Source organism: Nyctereutes procyonoides, unplaced genomic scaffold, assembly GCF_905146905.1.
Source record: "Nyctereutes procyonoides isolate TBG_1078 unplaced genomic scaffold, NYPRO_anot_genome, whole genome shotgun sequence".
In the NCBI taxonomy this organism is placed as follows: domain Eukaryota; kingdom Metazoa; phylum Chordata; class Mammalia; order Carnivora; family Canidae; genus Nyctereutes; species Nyctereutes procyonoides.
This window is the reverse complement of record NW_026575140.1, coordinates 20,655,733-20,679,161: the sequence shown is the minus strand read 5'-3', so window position 1 is coordinate 20,679,161 and position 23,429 is coordinate 20,655,733. Positions and strand designations below refer to the sequence as shown.

The 23,429-nt window shown below is 61.7% G+C and overlaps 2 protein-coding genes across 3 annotated transcripts in view; both read right to left on the bottom strand.

Moving 5' to 3' along the window:
- Positions 1–10,119, bottom strand: part of NECAB2 (N-terminal EF-hand calcium binding protein 2) — a 29,542-nt gene extending 19,423 nt beyond the window's left edge. Inside the window, exons 1-6 of the mRNA XM_055305216.1 lie at positions 10,021–10,119; positions 9,866–9,916; positions 7,602–7,626; positions 2,468–2,576; positions 376–401; positions 155–252 (exon numbers count right to left, since the gene is read on the bottom strand). Of these exons, the coding sequence (XP_055161191.1) occupies positions 155–252; positions 376–401; positions 2,468–2,576; positions 7,602–7,626; positions 9,866–9,916; positions 10,021–10,119 (408 nt within the window). The remainder of the gene's footprint in view (positions 1–154; positions 253–375; positions 402–2,467; positions 2,577–7,601; positions 7,627–9,865; positions 9,917–10,020) is intronic.
- Positions 10,120–11,157: 1,038 nt separating this feature from the next.
- OSGIN1 (oxidative stress induced growth inhibitor 1) lies at positions 11,158–23,039 on the bottom strand. Of its 2 annotated transcripts, none has more exons than XM_055307183.1 (6): positions 22,927–23,039; positions 18,663–18,767; positions 16,306–16,442; positions 15,063–15,254; positions 14,839–14,930; positions 11,158–12,449 (listed from the first exon to the last, which is right to left on the bottom strand). In XM_055307183.1, exons 2-6 carry the CDS (start codon positions 18,727–18,729, stop codon positions 11,501–11,503), a joined length of 1,437 nt encoding a protein of 478 aa, XP_055163158.1. In that variant the 5' UTR covers positions 18,730–18,767; positions 22,927–23,039; the 3' UTR covers positions 11,158–11,500. The 2 variants fall into 2 exon arrangements, with proteins under 2 accessions (XP_055163158.1, XP_055163159.1); XM_055307184.1 differs by lacking the exon at positions 22,927–23,039 and adding an exon at positions 21,607–22,075.
- Positions 23,040–23,429: the final 390 nt, after the last annotated feature.

Genomic DNA, 23,429 nt, shown 5'->3' with positions numbered 1-23,429 from the left:
CCTCTGGGTGCCCCGAGGAAAGCCTACCCCAGAGTCAGACCTACCCAAACCCTCGGCATCACACATCCAGGGCCTCTTTGGGTGAGGACGTCCTGGAAGAAACCAAACCAGCACTGAGGCCTTGGAGCCCCAGGGGCCACCCACACCCTCTCACCTTCTTGGTGTAACCCATGGCCTTCAGGACGGAGTGATTCAAGGTCTCCAGGGAGGCCAAGACGTCCTCATAATCCCCCATGTGCTCCACAAAGTAATCTGACGGAAGGCAAAGCAAAGGTCAGGGGCAGAGGATGAGGAGGATCCCACCTGTGCCCCCATCACTCCCCCAAGTCCCATCCCACCACCCGGGTCCTGGTCCCTGCAGAGGTGGGCACCTACCACACAGCTCCTTGGTGTCCACGTGGCTGCAGAGAGAAGAAGGGAGACGTGGGTCAGGCCTGTCCCGTCCCACCCGCCCTCCCCCTCCGCAGCGTGCACGGCCGGGCTGGTGAAGTGCCCGCCGCTCAAGTGTGTGCGTGTGCGCACAATCTCTCTCTCTTTTTCTCTCTCTTGTCCGCCCCACGTGCTGGGCTGGCCCTGTGAACCCTGTTCTGCAGGTGAGGTTGCAGCAGGTCAAGGATGATGCCCCTCCCAAGGACAGAGCAGGGACCCACACCTGTGTTCTCTGGCCCCACCACCACTCATTTCCTCTCCGTGCCCCTCCCCACCCCCTGCGTCACAAGCACAGGGGACCCGAAACACGGCTAGGCCGGGGGCGGGGAGAAGAGAGGGAACGGGACAGAAGGTGGGGGGCCCAAGACCAGTGTAGGCTGCCCCGGGGCCTCCCTACCTTTGGGTCCTGGGACAGCCCTCCTCATCCCCATTCCTACAACGCAAGAGGATAATGTCCTTCCTCGGAGGAGACTGGGCACCAGAATGCCACCCATGCTGGAGAAGCTGCGTGTAGCGGCCTCAGAACAGAGACATAGTGGTGCGGGGTGCTAGCATCAGATGCCAGGGACCTGAGTGTCTGTGCAGGTTCTGATAACCTGGCCCTTTCTGGGCCACAGTTCCCTGAGAAAGGAGGGGCTGCCCTGGGTTGGAGAGCTCCTGGAACCCCGAGTTCAGTAAGATGCTTCTACGTTCAGAGGCTTTGGAAGCCCTGTCTTGGAGCTTCCTCCAATTCACATCATATATTAGATGTTCTGATAAGTCCTGCAAAAAGGAAGCTTGTTTAATTGTGCTTAATAGGATTTTACTAGTACTTTCTGATCCATGTGAACCGTTCTGGGCAAAAAGCCTGTTTAGCATCCCAAAGAATGAATGGGGATGCTGGAGAGGATAATACTAAAGTCTTTAGAGTTCTGACCTTCTGTGAGGTCACACACTCATTGGTTAAACTCTCCAACCAAAGCCTCCTTTCCCACCTGCCCAGCTGGCTCAACACAAAAGGCACCATGAAAATGAGTAAACCAAGAGGCCTGTGCTTAGCCCTTTCAGAGCTCCCTGGGGGAGCTGCAGGAACCACTCAGAAACCTCCATCTGTTTGCAGAAGCAAAGCCCTTCACTGGGTCTAGGGCAGGAAGGGCAGGAAGCCGTTTCAAGTGGCCTTCCCTGGACAGGGACACCTGCCCACCCTGGTCCCCAGCCTGTGCCTCCCAGGACACTCTCGGCCCCAACCTCTGGTCCAGGCCATCACTGATTGTGCTGCGTCCCTTGCAAGCAGGCTTGGGGGCAGCTCCTTGTCCAGACCACCTCCAGCCTGTCTCAGGGGACCCCAACTCATCAAATCTGCTCCAAGCAGCACCCTCGGAACTCTGGTTCCCAGTGTGGGCCCGAGGAAGGTGACCAACTGAGGGGCAGAGAAGGGGGCTGGGCCTCATCCTGCTTTGGGAATTCTGTGGGGGTGGGGGGCAGGGGGTGAGGTCGTGGGGTCGCGTACCTGTGAGTAGAACAATAGAACGAGCACTTTGCGTGACTTACGGATGGCTTAGGCCAGAGTTTTTAGCTCTGAGATGCAAGTTCCGGGGGTTACAGTGGGGTTTAGCTAGATACAGAGGAGTGAGCTTAAAGTCAGAGCTAGGATTGTATCTGTCAGTCTGGTTTAAGACAGGAGCCGTGAGATCAAGGTCACGGAGTTCAGGTCGGACTGCGGAGGAGCACCAGGTGCCGGGGTCAGAGCCAGGCTGAGTCGGCAGAAGGTGGAGGCCAACTTCCCCCGTGTTCGTGCTGCAGGATCGAGGGTCTGTCCCTTCTTAGCCACGTGTGCTCAGGAAGGACAAACTGCCAAAGCAATGCCAACTGCCCACTTCCCAGGTCACCCCGGCCAGTGGGGGCCAAACAGATCTGACTTTCGGATCAGTGAGTGTGGGGATGTTCTGGATCTCCTGTTCCTCCAGGGGAGTGGGAAGGAGAGACTGATGCCCTAGCTGAGGGGAAAGACGGTCGTCCCCAGACCCCTGGATGCCCCAGCGACCAGGGCTTCGCTCACTTGGTGTTGTCAGAGTCGATGGTGTGAAAGAGATCCTCCAGTTCCTTCTCATTGAGGACGCCATCTGCGAAAAAGAGCTGGAATTCCTCCAAGGACAACTTCCCATCGTCTGCAAAGTAGGGAGGAAGAAGGTAGAGCAGCTGGTGTCTAAGCGATAAGACGTCCCCCAAATCCAGACAATTCCCAAATCAACAGATAAACTCTGGCCAGATCATCTCCGTCTGCCAGCGAATACCCAACTAAATGAGGAAACTCTAGTTCACAGAATATCGCCGACTTATCCGGCTAATTCCCAGACCCACACCTCAACACCCACTTACAGATAATCCCCAAACCGGCAACCACCACAAGCAGCAGCGAGTTTGCCGGGGCTCGTCGCTGATGCACTGAACTACGGGAGAGCACCTGTTCCGGCAGGTGCATCTCTCTCCTCACCTGCCGACCACCTGCAGCTGGGTGAGGTTTAAGGCAGCACTGCACGGAGGCCACGGGGTGTGATGGCCGTTCTCTCTTGCTTCCAAGTGCCCCCCCCCCATGCTTGCATGCTCTCCAACCCCAGCACCCAGGTCCTGACTTGGGGGAGGGACACCCTCCTCCCCTCTGCCCCTTCCTCATGACAAACTTTGAGCCCAGACCTTCATGCGGTCTGATGTGCAACAGCTGCCGACACTTGGCAGGGAGTTCTCACCCCACCAGAGACCCAACCGTGAAGATGCCAAACCGCAAGGGAGGGAAGCACCCAGGCTGCCCAGGGCCCAGCACGGTCCCACCCTCTGTTGCACCTCTTCTCCATCCACACGCAGGACCCCTGGGCAACAGCATTTGTGTGTGGGGGGGCAGTCTCCTGGGCTGGGGGCGGGTGGTCACTGAGGGAGGGGCTCACAGCAGAAGGGCAGTGACTCTGGGAGAGGCAGACCCCACACTTCCACCCTCAGCCTCAGCAACTTCCTTCCACCTGGGCACACCTGCCGAGCTCCTGCAAGGACCTCCACCACCCCCTCCTCAACCATCTCAGCCCAGCTCCCACTGCTCCTTAAAGGAGCCACACCTGTGGGGTGGGGGCTGTGGGAGTCAGAGGGAAGGAAGCCCCCAGCCCCTCAGCACAGACCCCCTTCTATTCCAGCCACTCTGCAATCAAAGTCCCTACAAGCCCACATGGCACCCCTGTGTGGATTAGAAAGAGATGCCCCTTCCTGGTCAGGAGGGAGGAGGGATTGGGCAGAGGGAGAGAATCTCCAGCAGACTCTTTATTGCACGAACCTCGACCCCAGGACCCCGAGTTCACGACCTGAGCTGAAATCAAGAGTCGACGTTCAACCGACGGAGCCAGCCAGGCGCCCCCATTCTTGTATTTTAAAGGCTCGGGATGATCTAGCTCTGCTCCCACAAGCTCTGCAGGGGCTCCCAGTAGAGCGGAAGTAGAAGCTCAGCGGAGGGACAGCCTCGCACCTTGCCTCGGTTTCCCGCCCCGTCTCCCCTCTGGCCCAGCAGGCACACGGTGTCAGGGGCGGGGGGGGGGGGGGGATATGAATGTGCAACCTCCCGGCTGCCTCACATCCGGGCTCCACTTTCAGCGTCACAGAGGGAAACGGGTTTGTAAGTTTCAAATACAAGAGTCCCCTGTCCCCAAACACAGCCACCCCGCCCCGCCCCTGCACAGAACCGCTAAAGGTATCACAACTGGTGTTAGAACCTCAGCCAACAGCCCCCAAGCCCATGCTCTCACGCCAACCCGGGGCAGAGTTTTCTGGCCAGAAGACCCCCCACCGCGCCCCCTAACTGCCCCCCCCAGGGCTGTGTGCAAGAGCTGAGGCCATGCCTGCACTCAGTGGAAGCGGCAGTGATTGATTGGTCACGGCGGCCACGGGCACAGCGCGGGGGGTGGCAGGGGGGATCTCTCTGCTTCCAGCTCCTCCGGCCTCCAGGTTCCTCCATCCCCTCTGCCCACCGGGCCGCCCGAGCACAGTCCTCTCAGCTGACATTTACCTTGAATGTCCTACCACAGCCCTAATGAACCCAGATCCGCTAATGAGGGAAGTAACATCTCCTACCCAGGCCTCTGTAGCATCAGAGGAGCAGGCCTGGCGCCCCTCCCTCCCAGCAAGGACCCCGAGCGGGCGTTTGCAGGTGTCTTCACTAATTAGCATGAGCTCAGCCTCTGTGACCTTTCAAATGCCAGGAGTCTGCATGTCCATGTCCCTGGAGAGACACGCACTCTGGCGCTCACCCTTCCACTGGACGCCACATGCCACCGTCTGGGCTTCATGCCCCAGGCGTGGGCAGACCCTGACCCCCAGCCTCCCCTAGGAGTGACGACAGGGCTATCTCAATGAAGAAGCCCGAGCCCTGGGAGCTGCCAGCACAGGCCAGACCCGAGCGCCTGGCCCTGGGATCCCGGAAGCTTGTCCAGGAGACCACACCCCACCTTGCACCCCCGGATCGCTCCTGTGGGTGCCTGGGGCAGGGCAGGCACCCACCTGTGTTAAACTGCTCAGTGCGTGTGCGCTGTGTGCAGCTCTGGCTGCACCTGCGTCCACACCTACTCCTAATCCCCAAACCACACGTGTTCTCAAATGGGGCCGGGCGGCATCAGAACTGCCTGCGTGGGGATCCCTGGGTGGCACAGCGGTTTGGCGCCTGCCTTTGGCCCAGGGCGTGATCCTGGAGACCCGGGATCGAATCCCACGTCGGGCTCCCGGTGCATGGAGCCTGCTTCTCCCTCTGCCTGTGTCTCTGGCTCTCTCTCTCTCTCTCTGTGATTATCATAAATAAATAAATTAATTAATTAAAAAAAAAAAAAAGAACTGCCTGCGTGGCTCCCCAGCCAAGGATCTGCAGTCCCACACCTGCGAGCTCTGGGCCTGGCTTTTGTCATCTCTAGAAAGAGGGTGATGCTTCTGATCCCAGCAGTAGCACCGTAAAGCCCCAATGGGGTCGATGAGTGGGTGCTCGTTAGCTGCCGGCAGCCCCCCCAGACACAGGTAGGAACTCCCCAGGGAGCACAGGTGGGAACCCAAAACCTGTTGGCAAACCGTGGTGTCCGAGCCCACAGGTGGCACGGGTGCCTGGACTCCGTGCTAGCTCCACCAGGGCCCTCTGAGAGGGGTCCCGGCGTCATCATGCCCACTTACAGATGGGGAGACTGAGGCCTGAGGTCACAGAGCTGGCAAGTGTCAGAGCCAGGACTCGAACGCGGCAGTCCTTGTGACAGAGAAGGGATTTCACCTGCTTACAGGCCCCGGAAGCTCCCCCGGAACCCACATGACATGCCCACATCAACCTTGGTGACAGCCTCCCGGGGGTCCTCAGGGTGGCCGGGAAGACCTGAGGTCCAGGAGGAGGACGGGCCCAGCCTCTGTGGGGGCCGCAGAGCCACGTCGAGGGACCCCCACAGCTGTGCTCAGGGGGTGGAAACACGGCCTCTGACAGGGCAACAGGCGACGAGGAGGAGTCCCCATCTGTGCCTGAAGGGAGGCCAGTGCGCCACCCACACCTCCCACCGCAAGCAGGTGCATGAGGCACCCAGGTCCACATGTGCCGTATGTCCAGCAGTACCACAGAGACGCGGCCATGCGGACAGCCGCCGTGGGGGCCCCCCGGCCAGACTCACGCTGCACCCCGTGGCCGTGCACAGCCGTGCTCAGCAAGGAACAGACCTGGTACCTGTAAGCCTACAGACGCTGGCTGAGGACCCACTGGGTGCCGGGCATCAGGCCCATGACAGGGACAAGCTCCGATTCCTACCAGCCAGGGGCTCACGATCTGCCCAGGGGGCCTGGCCAGCAGGTGAAGGTGACCACACAGCCCCTGGTGGCTGCGCTCTGAAGATGCCACAGAGACGCCCGTGTCAGGGATGAAGCCCCTCGGCCCCCTGCTTTAAGCTCAGAGGCTGTTTGGGCCTAGAGGCCACAACTGCTTCTCGAGATCACTGGAGGCCCCCCACATCCCTCTCCCTCCTCCCTGCTCCAAATGGAACTGCTGCTGAGAGTCTCGTGTCCCAAGAGGCCTGGGAAGCAAGGGGGCAAGGGATAGAGACCCTGAGGCCCTGATTCCAGGCCAGGCTTATGTACCCCCAGCCCCCAAGGCCTCATATTCTAGCTCTCAACACTGGGGTGGGGGAAGGGTCAGCAGTAACCCCCAGGGTCAGAGGACCAGGGTGCTGGGGACCCAGGTTAGCGCTGCCACCATCACCTCCAGCCATGCAGGAGAGGTGCTGGGCCCCAGGGCCATCTGCTCCCCACCTTCTCACATCTCCTCCCTACATTTTCCCAAGAGCCAAGAAAACAGGCAGGTTAAGCGTCAGTGCCCCACTTTAGAGATGAGAAGCCTGAGGCCTGCAGAGGGAGTGTCTTGGCTAAAGTCCACGGAGAGCTGCTCTGGCCCCAGGAATAAGGACCACGATGTTTACATGAATTTGTGCTGCTCCTTGTTGCAACTGTCAGGCTTGGGGGGCGTTGGGAAATGTCATTCTCAGGCCCCCACCTTCCTTGTACGGGGGAGATTGTCGAAGTCAGGAGAGGTGCCGTGTCATGAATTTAGTGGCCATGACAATGTGCCGCTCACATCATTGGGGAGGATGCCTGACGTGGGGAAAGGTCCAGGCGTCTGCAGCACAAGCTCCACTGCCTTCATGCAGCTGGGTGACCCTGAGCAAGTCACTGACACCCTCTGGGCCACTACGGAATCATCAGGACAGGAGCAACAGCACCGAGTATATTAGGTGGCGGTGAGGAAGACCTATGCCAGGGCCTGGGCAGGGCCTGGAGTGAGGCTGAGGGCTTCCTTCAAGGGTGCTCCCTAGGCACCCCCTACCCCCTACCCGGGCTGCTCCAGCCCAGCCCAGCGGCATGAGGGCTGAAGTACACCAAGCACCTACTATGTGCAAGACATCCTGGCATCACAGACACCAACTCCTTGAATCCCTGTGGCATCCCTACCAAGCAGGAACTATGTGAATTCCACTGTGTAGACAGGGAAACTGAGGCACAGGGCAGAGCCAGGATTCGGCTTTCTGACTTCAGAAACCATCACGTACAAGGCGGTCCATGTCCCAAGCCCGGGTCCCTGCCCCCGAAGCGTCAGGACAGAAAGAGCCAGGACCTTGTTCAGGGGACAGCCTGGGAGGGAAACTCACCATTTTTGTCCGCCCGGCGGAAAATCTGCAGAGAAGAGAAGTAGAGTCAGCCTGGGCCCCAGAGGGGCAGGCGCCCTCCAGTGGCTCCCAACTCATCTTGGGATCCCGCTCCTGGGGGGCGGGGGTGCAGGGGGGCCTGGGAAGCTGAGCAGCCCCTCCCCCAGGAGGCCCCGGCTGGGATCCAGGGCAGGAGGGATGCTTCAGGCACAGCCCTCCCAGGCGCCTGCGAGGAAGCAGCACCCACTCTTCTTCTGTGCCGACATGCGCACACACACGTGGACACACACGCTCACACCGATCCACATGCTTGCGGGTGTGCTTGCAGAGCCAGCAGTCCACGCGGCCTCACCCACTGTGCTACGCTCAGTCACACAATGGGAATCTGTGTCCCACGGACACAGCCACACACCTCATACCGCTGCACCCCTCTCGGAAGCCCGTGGGAGCCCCGATTTCCCCCCACGGGGGTTGGTTTAGTGTCAACAGAGATGTCTGCTAAGGGAACCTCCAGGGCTGGCAACTGGGCCAGCCAGGGGCAGTGCTGGATTATTTTTCAGGTGGGGGAGTGGGTGGAAGCAGGCCGAGTGGAGCTCAGAAAGCCAGCTGCAGGTGCCAGGTTCTGGCTGCACGGGGAGGGGGTGGGGGAGGGATGGGGGAGTGACAGCCACCCCCCCCAAACCTGAGCTGAGACCAGATAAGCCCTCCTGGTATTTTTAGAAGAAGGTGAGCCATGGTGAACAGAAGGAGCAGGGGGAGGCACCAACCCCTCTGACCATCTGACCTTTGGTGCTTGCCCTGGGGCCAAGGACAGATGTCCCCCCATCCCCTCAAGTACTCGAGACTGTGACAAACTGAAGCAGCAGCTCAGAAGGGGCTTCCTACACATCACCCCCCTCTTCCCCCAGCTGAAACCCTAGCTGAGGGTGCTCGAGCAGGAGCTGCCGTGGCTGGGGCAGAAGGAAGACTAATTAGCAGAGCACCCATTGCCCGCCTGGGCACTCCACACCCCTGCTCCCCACTGCAAAGTTCTCTGGGGCCGGGGTCCCCCCCGCAGGTGCCCACGCTGAACACGCCAAGCAAGTGAATGGTGCAGACCACCTAAGGTGGCTCCAGGAGTCTGCTCCCCACCCCCACTCATCACTCCATCTCCTAGATGGAGGAGAGGAGTCTCGGAGCCCACCCGCACCAGCACCAGGAGGACCCCGAGCCTCCTGCCCGCACTGCTGGAACGGGAAGGGTCTGGACAGGGCTTCCCTGCAAGGGTGGCCCCGGTTTTCCCGGCACGAACTCTGTGGGGGACCTGAGAGAGGATCTGGCTGTGCAAGATTGTGTGTGCGTGTGCGCGTGCCTGCATGTCTCTGGGGGCAGCCTCCAGCACCCCACAGCCCAGCTCCCCCTTCCCTGCCCAGCCCTCTCTGCCCAGGGCCAACTGTGGGTTCCAGGAGAGAGGAAGGAAGGGGGAGGGGAGATCCACGCTCCCCCTAACAATCAGACATGCAGACACAACTGTCCCAGGAGCCCCCGGGGCCCAGGACCCTCCCCGGGACATGCATGTCCTGTGGCCACGGCCAGGCTGTCGGGACTGGGGACTGGGGACTGGGGTGGTGCCCGGGCAGGGCGCCCACCGCCTCGCCCTCACCCCACGCCCCACCCCCAGCGGTCCGCCCTGCAGAAGCTTCCTCCCACCCCCGGGGAGAGGGCGGGAGGGTGAGGTGGGCTTCCCAGAGGGGGTGGCTCGGCTGCCGGGGTGGGTGGGTGGGGGCTGAGCCGGCGCGAAGGAGCGAAGGACTGACGCGGCTCAGGCTGGAGGGGGGCGGGGAGCCCGGGGGGTCCGGGGGGTCCGGGGAGTCCGGGTGGCCCCGATCCGCTGACAGGGGGGACGGGGGGGGGCTTCGCTTTCCAAGAGCTGCTGGCTGCGGGGGAAGGGGCTTTGGGGCGGGAACACGCGGGCTCCGGGTCCGCGGCCAGGACGAGAGTCGGGGCACCGGAGCCTGGGGCCGGGCGGGAGGGGGTCTCGGAGAAGTAGTGACGGGGCGGGATGGAGAGGAGGCGGCGGGAGGCGGCAGGGGCGGGAGGGAGAGGGTGGGGGCGAGGGCGCAGCCCGGACCGAGGTAGGGGGGCGGTGGCCGGGTCGAAGGGTCGCGGCTCGGAGCAGGTGCGGATCCCGAGCCGTGGCGGGAGGGGCGGGGTCCCGGGCGGGGGTCCCGGGGGCGGGGGTCCCGGGGGCGGGCGCGGGGTCCCGGGGGTCGCCGGCGCGTACTCACGTCCAGGATGACCGCGGTGCCCCCGCGCGGGGAGCCGGGGCCGGGGCCGGGGCGGCGGGCCGGGCCGGGGCGGCGGGGCCGGGGCCGGGGCCGGGGGCGGGGGCGGGGGCGGCGGGGGCGAGCGGCGGCCGGGGCTCGCCCATCCTGGCGCCCACCCAGCGCAGCAGCCCGCCCAGCGCCCGGCCCTGCGGCGGCGGCTCCCGGAGCAGCCTGTGCGCGCCGGCCCTGCACAGGCGCGCCGCCCGCTCGCACATCGCGCCCGCCCGCGCCGCCCGGAAGCCCGCCGACCCCCGCCCGGCCCGCGGCCCGCCCCCGCGCGCCCCCTCCCCTCCCCGCCCCTCCCCGCCCCTCCCCGCCCCGCCGCCCCGCCCCGCCTCCCGCGGCCCCGCGGCCACCGCGGGGGGGGCGCTCGCCCGGACCCCGGGCCACGTGCCCCGCGTCCCCCGCCCCGCCCCGCCCCGCCCCGCCCCGCCGCCGGCGCCGCGGGGCCTCCCCTGGGGGCCGCCCCCTCCCGGAGCCCCCCGAGCCCCCCCCCGAGCCCCCCCGCGGCGCCGACGCAGGGGCCGGAGCGCAGGTGTCCGGCGAGCCCGGGGCGCCCCCTGCTGGCGGCAGCTCCAGGGACCGGCGCCCACGCGCTCGGCCTCCCCCGCCCTCCCGGGGCCTGCGAGCCCCCCCAACCCCCTGCCGCAGCGGAGCGCCCGCCGGCGCCCCAGCACCCTCTTCCCCTCAGGCCCCACCCACCACCGTCCACCTGTCCAAAGGATGAGCGAGGGCCTGGGACTGGGGGCGGGGGCGGGGCTGTCCACGGCCTCCTGGAACCTACATCCAAGTGGGGAGCGATCCCGTAGATAAACGAACCATTACTTCTGAACCTTGGGCCACCAGCGGGACTGCCCTGGTGACGAGGGGGCTGCCTGGAGGAAGTGATCCTTAGGTTGACGGCAGTGGAAGACGAGTTAGAAGAGTAAAGTGTCCTGGGTGGGAAACCCACCCCTGCAAAGGCCCTGTGGCCAGTGCGAGCTGAGGGAGCATGAAGGACTGAAGAGACAGTGTGACCAGGAGGGAGCGTGGGAGAGAGGGGCCAGGCTGGAGAGGTGGGCAGGGCTGTGAAGGCCTCCCCAGCATATCCTTCCCCACACACACCCTCCCCTCACGTCCCTAACACAGCTGTACCCAGACTTGGGCACCATCCCTTATCACAAAACTCCCCATCCCAAGGACCTCCCACATGGCCCTGTGCTTCCCCGGGCACCCAGCCCCCTCCCCATGCACAGAATCCTCAGACACGGGAGTGGAGGCAGGCACTGGGTTTAATTGGAACCTGATTCTGGAAGCAGTAGAGCCTGGAGTCCTCTTGGCTCAGCTGGCCCTGGTGACCCCAGCTCTTACCAGCAGCTTTCACCCTAAATCACCGCCCCCCCTGGCCTGCAGCATCTGTTCCCACCCTGGTACTAGTCTGAGTCCCAGCAGCCTGGGCTCCCCACTCCTCTTCATCCAAGAGGCTCGCCGCCTGGGCTCACGGCCCCTCCTGTCTCCTGCCAGGAGAGGCCCCCTTCCCTCACTGGGGCATCCAGCAGGGCCGTGGTCATCTCCCTTCCTCTTTAGGGCCTGGGTACGAGGATGCCAGGCCAGGTGCTAGGGCGGCTTCCTGGCCTCCTTCCTCAGCAGGGAGCTGGCCACTGCCAGGGCCCCACCCTGCACAAACCGCACAAAGTTGTCCCCAGCCAGGGGCCCCACGGCGTACAGGCCCTCCTGCTGGGTGCTCTGGTAAGTAAAAGGGTCCACGTCAATGGGGTTCCTTTTGGCGCTCAGTGGTAGGTCGGGGTCCACGGCCAGGTTGGCACCGGCCCCGGGGAGGAAGGACAGGTCCGGGTGGGAGCCGATGAGCACCAGCACCAGGGCAACGCCAAAGACCTTCTGGAGGCCCTGGGCGTCCCGGAACACGGCCTGGCGGTCCTCCTTGAGGAGCAACAGCTGGTGCTCGGGGAGGCTGCGGTAGCCCTCGTAGGGGCTGGGCGACAGGATGGACTGCTCCCGCATCATCTGATGCACCTTGTGGTACTCAGGGTACAGCATCTTGGGCAGCTGGTTGAAGACCAGGCCGGGGTCATCCACGGAGCGGCGGAAGGCGTGGATCACGGGGATGTTGTAGTGGCGGGCGTAGAGGACCGCGTCGGCGGCCGACAGCCCCGCGCCGATGATGAGGACGGGGTCCGAGGCCGGGGTCACCGTTCCGGCCCTTGTGGCCGCCTCCAGGGCCGAAAGCTCGTAGTGGACGAAGGGCAGGGCCTCCCCAGGGATGCCCAGGCGCGCCGGGCTGTCGGATGTGCCCGTGGCCAGGACCACGTTGCGGGCACATAGGGAAAAGGGCTGCTGGCTCTGGTCCTCCATGGTCAGGACGCCGCTCACCTGGAAGAGGGGACTGGGGGCCGGAGACCCGGAGCCACCGGACACAGGTGTCCCCCACTCCACGGCCGTGACCACGGCACCGGACACAAAGTTGTGACCCAGGCCCTTCTTGGTCACATAGTCCCTGTAGTAGTGAGCGATGTCCCCAGCCGTGGCTCGGCTGTTACGAAGACCTCTGAAGGGAAGGATTCAGGGGGGCGGGTGTCAGAGAGCAGACCTGGGGTGGAGGGCCACAGTTGGGGGTGACCAGGCCGGCGGCTGGACTGTGGCTCTGCCTCCCCCGCTGTGGGACTTAGTTTACCCCCTCGGAGCCTGCAGCTCGTCATGTGTAAAACAGAACTAATGCAGGTTCCTCAGTAGGGTGGGGTTGAGACTGTGGTCTCTAAAGCCAAGTGGCCTGGGTTCAAATCCTGCTGGTGAGCTACGTGCCTGAAACACTCCATGCCTCATTTGCACACAGGGATGATGGTGGTGACAGAGCGATTTCACGCAGCTGTTGAGGGTCGGCTGTGATGTGCACAGAAATCGTAGGATAGAAGCTGCCAGGTGGTGGGGGGCAGGGAAGAGTCAGCCACTGGTCCTACCTCCAAAGACTAATTACGAATCTACACGAAGGTGCTAGGCTTCCATCTCTCCCAAGCTCGGAAACAGGTAAGGCTGCTCTCCGGAGTTAGCGGTAGAGAGTGGCTCCCCCGGGGCGGGAGGAAGGGGGCCGTGATGGGGACCGTAAGAGCAGGGCTGCGGGGGGCAGGGGGCCTAGTTCTTGCTTCTGGGCAGCTGCGGTGCAGGTGTGTGCACTTTGAGGCACTGCAACCACCTGTGTGCGCTGGAGTCATGCACTTTCCTCTAGGAAAGACTGTATTTCAACCAACAGGTTCACTTCAAAACAACCCGTGCAAAGCGCTGGGCATAGTGCCCTGCACGCACAGCCCCAGCAGACTGTTGTTATCAGGCTTGCTACTCTCGTTTTCACTTTTACTGCCGCTCCTCCCAGGGCAATGACCGCAGGGCCAGCGTCTCCAGGTGCCTGAGCTACGGGCTTCGGCATGATCTCAGCTCCTCCGTCTACCTGGGTGACCTGGGACGCGTTACCTACTCTAACCACAGACGTGTTGTTAAGGGCGATCCTACATGGGGCACCTGGGTGGCGCAGTCGGTGAGTGCCTGACTCTTGGGTTTCGAACCCTGCACTGGACTCTGCACTCAGTGTGGGGTCTGCTTGTCTCTCTCTCTCTCAATTTAAAAAACACAGAGAATCCTACGTGACACCCAACAGGACCAACGGTAGCACCAGCTCACATCCAGCATCGCATCCCCCAAGGCCATGCCACGCAGCCCAGCCCGCCGGTCTGCTCCTGAAACTGGAACTCTGCTTTCTGTGGGTTTGTCACTTTCCCCTCTCTGAGTAAAAACTGTTCCAGAGAACGGTCCTAAGGTGCGACATCTAGGGTTCTTTCTAAGAAACAAAGCCACAGGGCTGGGGGGCGTGGGGGGCTTCGGAGCCCTGGCGGCACCAGGAGGGCAGGGAGTGTGGCTGCCGTGGGTGTGGCCTGGTGCACAGGAGCAGGAGCAGATGTGCTTGATGGGGAATATTATGTGGCTCCGTAAAAGACAGTTGCAAACGCTGTCTTCACCACGTGAAACCCTTATGCCTGAACGTTAAATGTGAAAGTGAAATATAAAAGTATGTCTACAATTAAAATTTCAGTTCCTGTCGCTCTGTTGACACATCCCTACACTAGCCTGGGTATCTTCCTGCCAAGTCTGCAGGGACACAAAGTCTTTGTGAAACTGAGTTGCTGGGGGGGGGACGACCAGCCTGTGTCATGGCACCCGGGGTCGGAGGGAACAGGGTCACACAAGGTCAGCCACCACCCAAGTGGCGACCCTGCACCCACCCCCCTGGAGCACCGGGGAACTTGCTGCTTCGCTCCCCAGGATGAGCAGGGGCTGGAATTCACTTGTTCAGTGATTGGGCTTTTTCCTCCAGGATGGTCAGACGTGTGCAGTGTGGTCATGACGGAACAGGAAACAAGGTGGAGGAGGATGGGGGGAAGGACCCCCAAATGGGACAGTGATGGGTACAGGCATGGGGTTGGGGGGTTGGGGTGAGTTGTCTTCCTTTTCTATGTGTGGTTATGTTTTTATTGCAAAAGCATTTTTTTTTTAAAGGAAGTGCAACCTCTTAGCTGATCTAGAAGTGGAAAGATTATTCCAGGCCAGGCTTGAGCAGGAGGAAGGGCAGCAGGGAGGCCAGAGGGCCAGGGAGCCTGGCCAGAGGCACAGAGCAGGGCCAGCCATTACACCCTCCTTAGAGGCTGGGACGCTCCCAGGGACCATGCTGGGGAGTTATGCATCAGACTGGCAGGGTCCTGGGGTGAGTCCAGCCCCCCGTGGGCCGAGACAAGTCCTTTCCCCAGCGGAGCCTCCGTATCCCACACTGGAGTAAGAGGAAGGGCAGGCTAGGGGAGCCTCACAGCCCCTATAGCTCTGGCTCCTGGGCTGCATGTGGGGGTGGGCCCTGCTCATCCCTGTCCACCCCGGGCTTTCCAGAGCCTCCTCACCTTCGCTTCCTGCACATCCACTCCTTGACCTGCAGGTCTGGGAGCCCCATCCACTGGCCTTGGCTAAGAGTCACCATGGAGCCTTCGATGGACTGTGAGCAAAAGAAGACCTTTGGTCCAGGCCTCTCCTAGCCCCAGCCCAACAAGGAGGCAGGGAGGCAGGGCATGGGAGGCCTTGACTTCAGGCCCAAAGCCCCCCTCATACTCCCCCAGCCCCCACTCACATGCCAGGCTCCCCCAGGCAGGTTCCGGCCTAGGACCATGTGGGGGATGGCTCGCTCCTTCTGGTGCTTCCAGGTGAGAACGGACTCCATGTTTCCCCCAAAGTCTGTGTCCGGGCGCAGGAGGGCATCAAAGAGCAGGGCCACAGGGCTTTGGGACCGGCCTTCAAGGCCTTCGGACAGGTAATCCAGGTCCTGGAGGTGGTGCATAGGTCAGAGGCGCTAATGGGGCAAGGTTGCCCAGTCTCGCACCCTCAGCCTAACATCAGGGAGGTCAGACAAGCTTGGAAAATGCTGCCTCCCAGAAGGAGATAATACCCATCAATGTGGTAAAGGCTCTGACAAGTCCTGCAGCTGACTTTATACATTGAGTTTTGCCAACACTTACTGGGGTAGGAGCATTTTGTCTGTGGAACTAAAGTCCCGTAGGAGGCATTTCGAAAACTGCTGATCTGGGGGGATCCCTGGGTGGCGCAGCGGTTTGGCGCCTGCCTTTGGCCCAGGGCGCGATCCTGGAGACCCAGGATCGAATCCCACGTCGGGCTCCCGGTGCATGGAGCCTGCTTCTCCCTCTGCCTGTGTCTCTGCCTCTCTCTCTCTCTCTCCCTCTCTCTCTCTGTGACTATCATAAATTAAAAAAAAAAAAAAGAAAACTGCTGATCTGGACCAGCTTACTTCCTCATCAGCCAATTTAAAGGTGGGAGGGGCTAGGAGGATGAATGATGTCGGAAGTAGAGGGAGTGGACAATGAGTGGCCTTCTGGAAGGCAAGGGGCATGGATGGAGGATTGGTGGGCCCTCTTGGGCAGGGGTGTAGCAAACCAAAGTATTTGGGCAAGATTTCTCAACTTAGGTACTACTGACGTTTGGGCAGACTCGTGCTTCGTGGTGGGCACGCTCCTGTGTACCGTAGGGCGTTAAATGGTATCCCTGGGCCAGGACCCTATGAGCCAGTGGGGCCACCACTCCAGTTGTGACAACCGACGTTGTCTCCCGATGTTGCCAAGTGTGCCCAGGAGAGCAGGTTAAGACCCAGCCACCGGTCTAGGGGATGTGAGACAAGCAGGTGTGGAATTTGTTGGTCTCAAGAGATAGCCCTGGTTCCTCTTGCACAATTTCCCTGCCTGACTTTGCGGTCGTGCGTGTTCCCCATTTGGTCCTGCGTCTAACAAACGTGTGTCTTTATTTTTGCCCTGCCTGCCCCGGGTGGGCGTGTCCCCTGTCCCGCCCCCAGAGCTCGGGCCCACCTGGTCCAGGATGGAGACCCCCAGAGCCTCCGCGAGCTTCCTCTGCAGCAGTGGGTGTGGGTGGACAGCGTCCGGTCTCACATAGGGGGTGTAGCCAGACAGCAGGTAGGACAGGCAGATGCCCGAGGGGCCATTGCCTACGGAGAGAGGGTGAGGTCAGAGGGCAGTGCTTTCAGGTGCCAGAGACCACCAGCACTGAGGGCTTTGGTCTTGACCTGACCGGTTCATTGGTTTGCTCTTTATTCATAAAAATCAAACTAAAACAATAAGCCAAGGGCAACCTGGGTGGCTCAGCGGTTTAGAGCCGCCTTCAGCCCAGGGTGTGATCCCGGGATTCCGGGATCAAGTCCCACGTCAGGCTTCCTGCACGGAGCCTGCTTCTCCCTCTGCCTGTGTCTCTGCCTCTCTGCCTCTCTGTCTCTCTGTTTCTCATGAATAAGTAAAATCTTAAAAAAATAAAATAAAACAATAAGCCAGTTGCATGTCCCTGCACTGTGCATAAGACAGTAACAAAGTAACGAACGATTGTTGAGCGCCTCCTCGGTAGTACTTTAGCAACAGTGAAGTAACAGATGCTAACCACTGATGTTTCTTTTTTTTTTTTTTTTTTAAGATTTTTATTTATTTACTCATGAGAGACACACAGAGAGAGAGGCAGAGACACAGGCAGAGGGAGAAGCAGGCTCCGTGCAGGGAGCCCAACGTGGGACTCGATCCCGGGACTCCAGGATCACATCCCGGGCTAAACCGCTGGGCCACCGGGGCTGCCCCCACTGATGTTTCTTGACGGCCTACTATGTGCCCAGAGATTTTATTATTTTTTAAAGATTTTGTTTATTTATTCATGAGAGACACAGAGAGAGACGTAGAGACACAGGCGGAGGGAGAAGCAGGCTCCTCGCAGGGAGTCCGATGAGGGACTCGATCCCGGGACCCGGATTCAGGACCTGAGCCGAAGGCAGATGCTCAACCACTGAGCCAACCAGGCGTCCCGTGTCCAGAGATTTTAACAACAAAATAATAAGATACGAGAGAGATGCGACTGCTGGATCGGGCCCCACGTGAAGTGCATTACCTCACTGTGCCCTCCCAGTGACGTCAGTGAGGTGCAGGCTGCTCTTTTCCCCCTTTCATACTTGAGGAAGCTGGGGCTCAGAGAGGTTAAGTAACTTGCTTGTGGTCACACAACAAGGTGACAGAGATTCTAAGATCACTTAAGAACTCGTCCTGTCCTCCAGAGCTGACAGTCTGGCTGGTTAGACAAGTAAAAGATTACAGTATAGATTCCTATGTGAGGGGATCCCTGAATGGCGCAGCGGTTTGGCGCCTGCCTTTGGCCCAGGGCGTGATCCTGGAGACCCGGGATCGAATCCCACGTCAGGCTCCTGGTGCATGGAGCCTGCTTCTGCCTATGTCTCTGCCTCTCTCTCTCTTTCTCTGTGTGACTATCATAAATAAATAAAAAAGAAAAAAAAGAAAAAAAAAGATTCCTATGTGAGGACGGGGAGTGGGGGACTAGGGAGGGGTACAAAGCCCATGTGGGGCCCCCAGTCCCCAAGCTCGAATGAGTCACACTGCTCATCTGTGGCACTTCTTGGGCATTTACCCTCAGGACATGGCTTCTATTCTTATCTGTCTTTCCCCCTGCCCTGACTTCTTATCTGGTGCTGTGAAAATAATACCCGTCGTAGGGGGCCACTGAGACAAACCACATGCAATCACTGATGTTCAACTGCTTCTGATTTACAGAAATGGCCATTTCATATGGTTCAACCTGCTGCGTGCAGAGGGGAGGGGCCGCCTATCCCCCATTTTGCAGACCCGAGCACAGGAACCACATGCTTCGGCTGCGTCCCCCCACCTGGGCACCCAGCACAGTGCCAGGCAGAGGGTGAGCATGGGGACCATTGCAGGCTGAGGACCAGACCCCGTCGCCCTTCCTGGGCAACCTCAGTGGATCATCCTGCCCTGGCTTCGTGGCTTCCTGGAGGGATTCCAGGGAATGATGTTTTGCAAATTGCTAGGCCTAGCACCAGGCACGGAGTGAATGCTCAATGGCCAATTTTAAAGACCGCTCTAGGGACACCTGGATGGCTCAGTGGTTGAGCGTCTGCCTTCTGCTCAGGGCGTGATCCCAGAATCTGGGATCGAGTCCCACATCAGGCTCCCTGCGAAGAGTCTGCTTCTCTCTCTGCCTGTCTCTCTTTCTCTCTCTGTGTCGCTCATGAATAAATAAATAAAATCTTAAAAAAAAAATACCGCTCTTGTAAAGAAAGGCCCGGCCTGGGCTTGCCTGGCTCCTGACCTTCCACCCTAGGGGCTCAGTGCAGCACCCTCCCTGCCCTGGGTGCACTCACCAATGATGACGACAGGGAGGGGCTCCGAGGCGCTGGTGCCAAGGTGGTCCTTCCTCCAGTTGCTCATGGCTGTGGCTGGTGGGGAGCTCGGAGCTGGCAGCTGACCTGGGGGAAGGGGGGAGAAGAGCCACTGGGTGAGCCTGTGGTGTCATGCACTCACTTCCCAGCTATAGGCTGCAGGGTATTGGCCTGTGGTGCTCGGGGTCAAGTCCAAGGTCCTTGCTGAGGCATATCAGGCCCCTCTTCTGTTCCTTCTCTCCTCCTTACACCTGTTCTATTCCAAACAAACTGCCTCCACGCCCCCCCCCCCAGCCCCGCTAGACGGGGTCCCCTCTTCCAGGCAGCCACCTCCATCTCTGGGCCCCACCCCACTCTCCCCATTTCATCAGCAGATGGTAACAGTACCCAAAGCTTATGGTGCATCTTCTGTAAGGTCTCCTGTGCCCCCCTGGGGGCAAGCCCTGCCAGCACTTTTGTGACCACCACAGCACCCATCCCCCAATCTAGCCCTCAGGTCTCTGGGGCCATCACCTGGCAAGGTGCTTTCTAGCTGGTGACTACAGGCCCATTCCTGCACCTCTCTGGGTCTGGTTCCTCATCTATAAAATGGGAATAATCATGCTCTCTACCCCGTAGCGTTGTTGGGGGACACAGTGGGGTAATGGCCGTGACGCACTGGCTGGAGCAAATGTGCCCCTGAGAAAGGACCGGAGCTCACTGGCTGCTCAGCGGCTCAGTTGGAACAGGTGGACTTGAAGCTTTGGAAGCAGGAGTCCGTTAGGGGAAGAGGCCTGTAAACTTGCTCGTCTCTGGGACACCCGCGCCCCCTGCTGGCCACAGGCCCACACCACATCACTCATAGGGCCCTCAACCCAGTTCTTGGGGCTGCAGGCGGGGGCAGGGTCCAAACCCACCTGCACCAGGTCCCCCAAACCAGCCTCCGGCCTCACCCACTGCCCCCATCCCCTGCTGTCCTGATGGCCACAAGGCAACATCCACACGGGCGTGTGAGAAATGTGTGGCTTTTCGCACGGACCTAGCTACTTCTCACGCCCTCCTCCCCCTGACCCACGCAGAAAGGACGGTCAGTTACGACTCCCCTGCACAGACGTGTCAGCTGGAGCCCAGAGAGGGCACACAGATTGCTCAGCATCATGAGGCTGGCTTTGAAACCCAGGGCTAAGTGGTGCCGAGGCCACTGTGCGTGCCACTGGCCTGCCCCAGGTGGACCTGGGGCTCAGCCCAGGGTCACACTCTCTCTCTCTCTCTCTCTCTCTCTCTCTCTCTCTCTCTCTCTCTCGTGCGCGCGCGCAGGAGGGAGTGGGCTGTCACATGGCCTGGACCACCCAGAGCAGTGAGGGATGGGGGCCCAGGGCCCAGGGCCACTGCCTTCAGAATTCTTCCAGAGAAGGCAGAAAGCTGGATTTTTATGTGCATTCTCAGATTCAGAAAAGTGGGCAACTAATTCACATTATAAAAAAAAGAAAGAAAGCAATCTTGAATGGTGACAAGACATGATCACGGCCGGAATATGACATTTGATATGTGCAATGACCAACATCTACCCCCAGGCAGGTCCCGAGCGGGTGGACAAGGAACAGCTCTCACAGTGACGACGGGCCTTTCTCCCCGCACTTTACAGTTTCTAAGGGGCTCACACCTAAGTGACAGCACTGGGTCGGGCAACCCTGAGAGCTGAGCCGTATCACCTCCTCCGCTGGCAGGTGGACAGTGAGGCTCAGAGGTGAAGACACAGCGGCAAGTGGCATGGCGGGGGTGTGTGTCAGGGACTTCCTCATTGGTGCTCTCAGGTGCCCTGAGCACTGCCCTCCTTGCCTCCGCTGGGGCCCGGGCCCAGCCCCATGGACGGCCTCCTCCTCCTACCTGGGTGAGCCCCGGGTCCCCAGGAGATGAACAAGGTGGCATCAGGGACTGCGTGGCCTTCCCCACACCTGGTTCCCTGCAGGGGACGTGCTGTCTGCCCCGGGGCAAGGGTTTCGGGGTGGCACCACCACCACTTACCAACACCACAAAGGGCCAACATTTCTGCACGTCTGTGAAGAGCTGGCTAGGTGCCAAGCATGTTCTCAACACTTTATACACATTAACTAACTTAATCTTCATTTAACTGGGCTGTTACATGTACTCTTACACTCAGACCTATATTATAGATAGGGCAGTGAGGTCAGTGAGCCGGGCTCGAGAGGACAGGGTGACAGGGTGTGACAGCTTCTGCCAGAGGCTGAGCCCAGCCAGGCTGACAGCGCAGACTACCCATCTGTCCTTGCTCACCCTTCTGCTCTGTCCCCTGTGCTGGCAAGGAGGCCACGGGCCCACGTTCCCCACTGGGAGGGAACAGTTTCTCACTACCTGCTGGGCACTGGGGGACCCTGGTGGTCCTGGGGACACTCTCTTCTGGAATTTCCCTCACAGCCCCAGGGCCCCACCTCAAGTCTCTACTGCCCTCTGGGGACCCATGGGATGGCCTTGCTGAGAGTTCCCTATGCCCTACAACTTTAATTCTCACGGCCACCCACTTCACTGATATGAAGACTGAGGCTCAGGGAGGTGAGGCCATGCCCCCAAGGTCACAGAGCCAGTGGGTGACAGACCTAGAGTTTGATCCCCGAGGCTTGAATCCACCTGAACTCCCCAGAGCTTCCGCAAAATGAGCATCCCCACCCTGCGCCATGCCTTTCACCTTTTCTGTCCCTTTGACGGTCCCCCCCTCCCCTGTCCTGGGTGAGAGGGGCTGGCAGGAGCCCTTGGTGTCTTGTTGTGCTTCCCAGGAGCTGGAGGGTCCCATTTACCACCATGGCTTTGGGCTCCAAGTCCAGTGCTCCTTCCCGGAAGCCTCTAGATGCCGTACACATGAGGTCACCACCCAGAGGTCACTTCCTGGGCAGCATCCTGAGGCCCCCCAGCAGCTGAGCGCTCTGGTTACCTTGGAAGACCGCGCACCCCGCCGACTGACAGCCCACAGTCTGAGACCAGTTCCATTTTCATTTATGCGCTTTAGTTTCGTGGCCTGGGAACGGCCGACTCTAAATGCTAAGTTTTTGTTTGAGTCCCTCCGGGCTGAGGACGGCAAGTGCCAGCTGAAAACAGCTCAGAGGACAGAAGCAAACAAGCTCGAGGAGATGGCAGCGCCGGCAGCTCTCAATGATGGTGTTTCCCGAAGCTCCAGCCTCCTCGACGCGGGCAGGGCTGCACTCACCGGGCCCCGCTGGGGCCCGCGCTCGCCTGGCTCTGAAGGCGCCCCCACGCCCTCCGCTCCCTGGAGGGTGTTCCTATCCCGGCTGGGGGCGCAGACCGCGGTGGGGCCCGGCCTTGCCCGGGAATGCCCCGGACAAAGCCAAAGCCGACGAGCGCGGGTCCTGCCCGCAGCACCTGCTGGCGGGCGGGCGGGCAGTGGGCGAGGCCCCGGGGTCGGAGAGCCCGCGCCGAGGTGAGGGAGGCCGCGGGGGGGGAGGGGGGGGCACTGCCCACGAGGGCCGCTGCCGTAGCTCCCCTCCGGAGCCCTCCCCACGGAGCCCAGCCGGCGCTCGGCACCCCGGACACCCCGAGCACCCAGGGCACCCCGAGCACCCCGAGCACCCTGCGCACCCCGGACACCCCGAGCACCCCGGACACCCCGCGCACCCCGGGCACCCTGCGCACCCCGGACACCCTGAGCACCCGGGCACCCCGGACACCCTGAGTACCCCGGACACCCCGGACACCCTGAGCACCCCGGACACCCCGCGCACCCCGGGCACCCTGCGCACCCCGGACACCCTGAGCACCCCGGACACCCCGAGCACCCGGACACCCCGGACACCCTGAGCACCCCGGACACCCCGCGCACCTGGGCACCCCGAGCACCCGGACACCCGGCACCCCGGACACCCTGAGCACCCCGGCACCCGAGCACCCGGGCACCCTGAGCACCCGGGCACCCCGGACACCCTGAGCACCCCGGACACCCCGCGCACCCCGAGCACCCGGGCACCCCGGACACCCTGAGCACCCCGGGCACCCCGCGCACCCCGGGCGGCCGCGCTGGGCTGCAGGGCAGGGACGGAGCAGCGCCCAGCCCGCGGGACCCAGGCCCGGGGCGGCCACGCCTCCCTTCCTGCCCGAGGCGCGTCACGTGGCGGGGCGGCGGGGCGGCGGGGCGGGGGCGGGCACCCGGCAGGCGCGGCGGGAGCGTCGGGCCGGGCCCCGCGGGGCGCCCCCCGCCCCCCCTTCCCGGCCCCCCCGCAGGCCCTGCCCGGCCACTCACCTGGCGGCGCGGGGGGCGCTCCGGGAGCCTCCGCCGAGCCGGCCGCCGCCCGTGGGGACCGAGGAGCCGGTGCGAGGCGAGCGGCCGGGGTATTTCACGGGCCGGGAGGAGGCGGGCGGGGGCGGGGCCAGAAAACCACTTTCATAAGCGTGAGTCAGCAGGGGCGCCTGGATGAATGAACTTGCGCTAGACCCGGGCGGCCTTAAAGGGCCCCGCCGCGGGGGCGGGGGGGCCGGGGCTCGGTCAGCACGCGGAGGACCCAGGGCCCCGACCCAGCCAGCCCAGCCTTCCCTCCTGGGGAGGTGGCCCTCAAGGTGGAGAAAGACCCCCTGGATGCGCTTGCGCCCCCCTGCCCCAACCACGGTGACTCCCAATACTCGACACCCAGTTCAAAGCTCCCTGGCATCAGCCTGCCCAGGGTGAGGGGGTAGAAGCCGGCCCTGCCACTTCCTGGGCAAGCTGCCTCAGTTTCCTCATCTGAGGAATGGGGCTAGCGAACAGCC

Excerpts from the sequence above, each read along its gene's own strand:
- OSGIN1 (XM_055307183.1), bottom strand. The coding sequence starts at position 18,729 with ATGAGCAACTGGAGGAAGGACCACCTTGGCACCAGCGCCTCGGAGCCC. Across the intron at positions 14,931-15,062 it reads TGCCTGGGGGAGCCTGGCAT|TCCATCGAAGGCTCCATGGT; the intron begins GTGAGTGGGGGC and ends TTTTGCTCACAG. Across the intron at positions 12,450-14,838 it reads TGGATGTGCAGGAAGCGAAG|AGGTCTTCGTAACAGCCGAG; the intron begins GTGAGGAGGCTC and ends CCTTCCCTTCAG.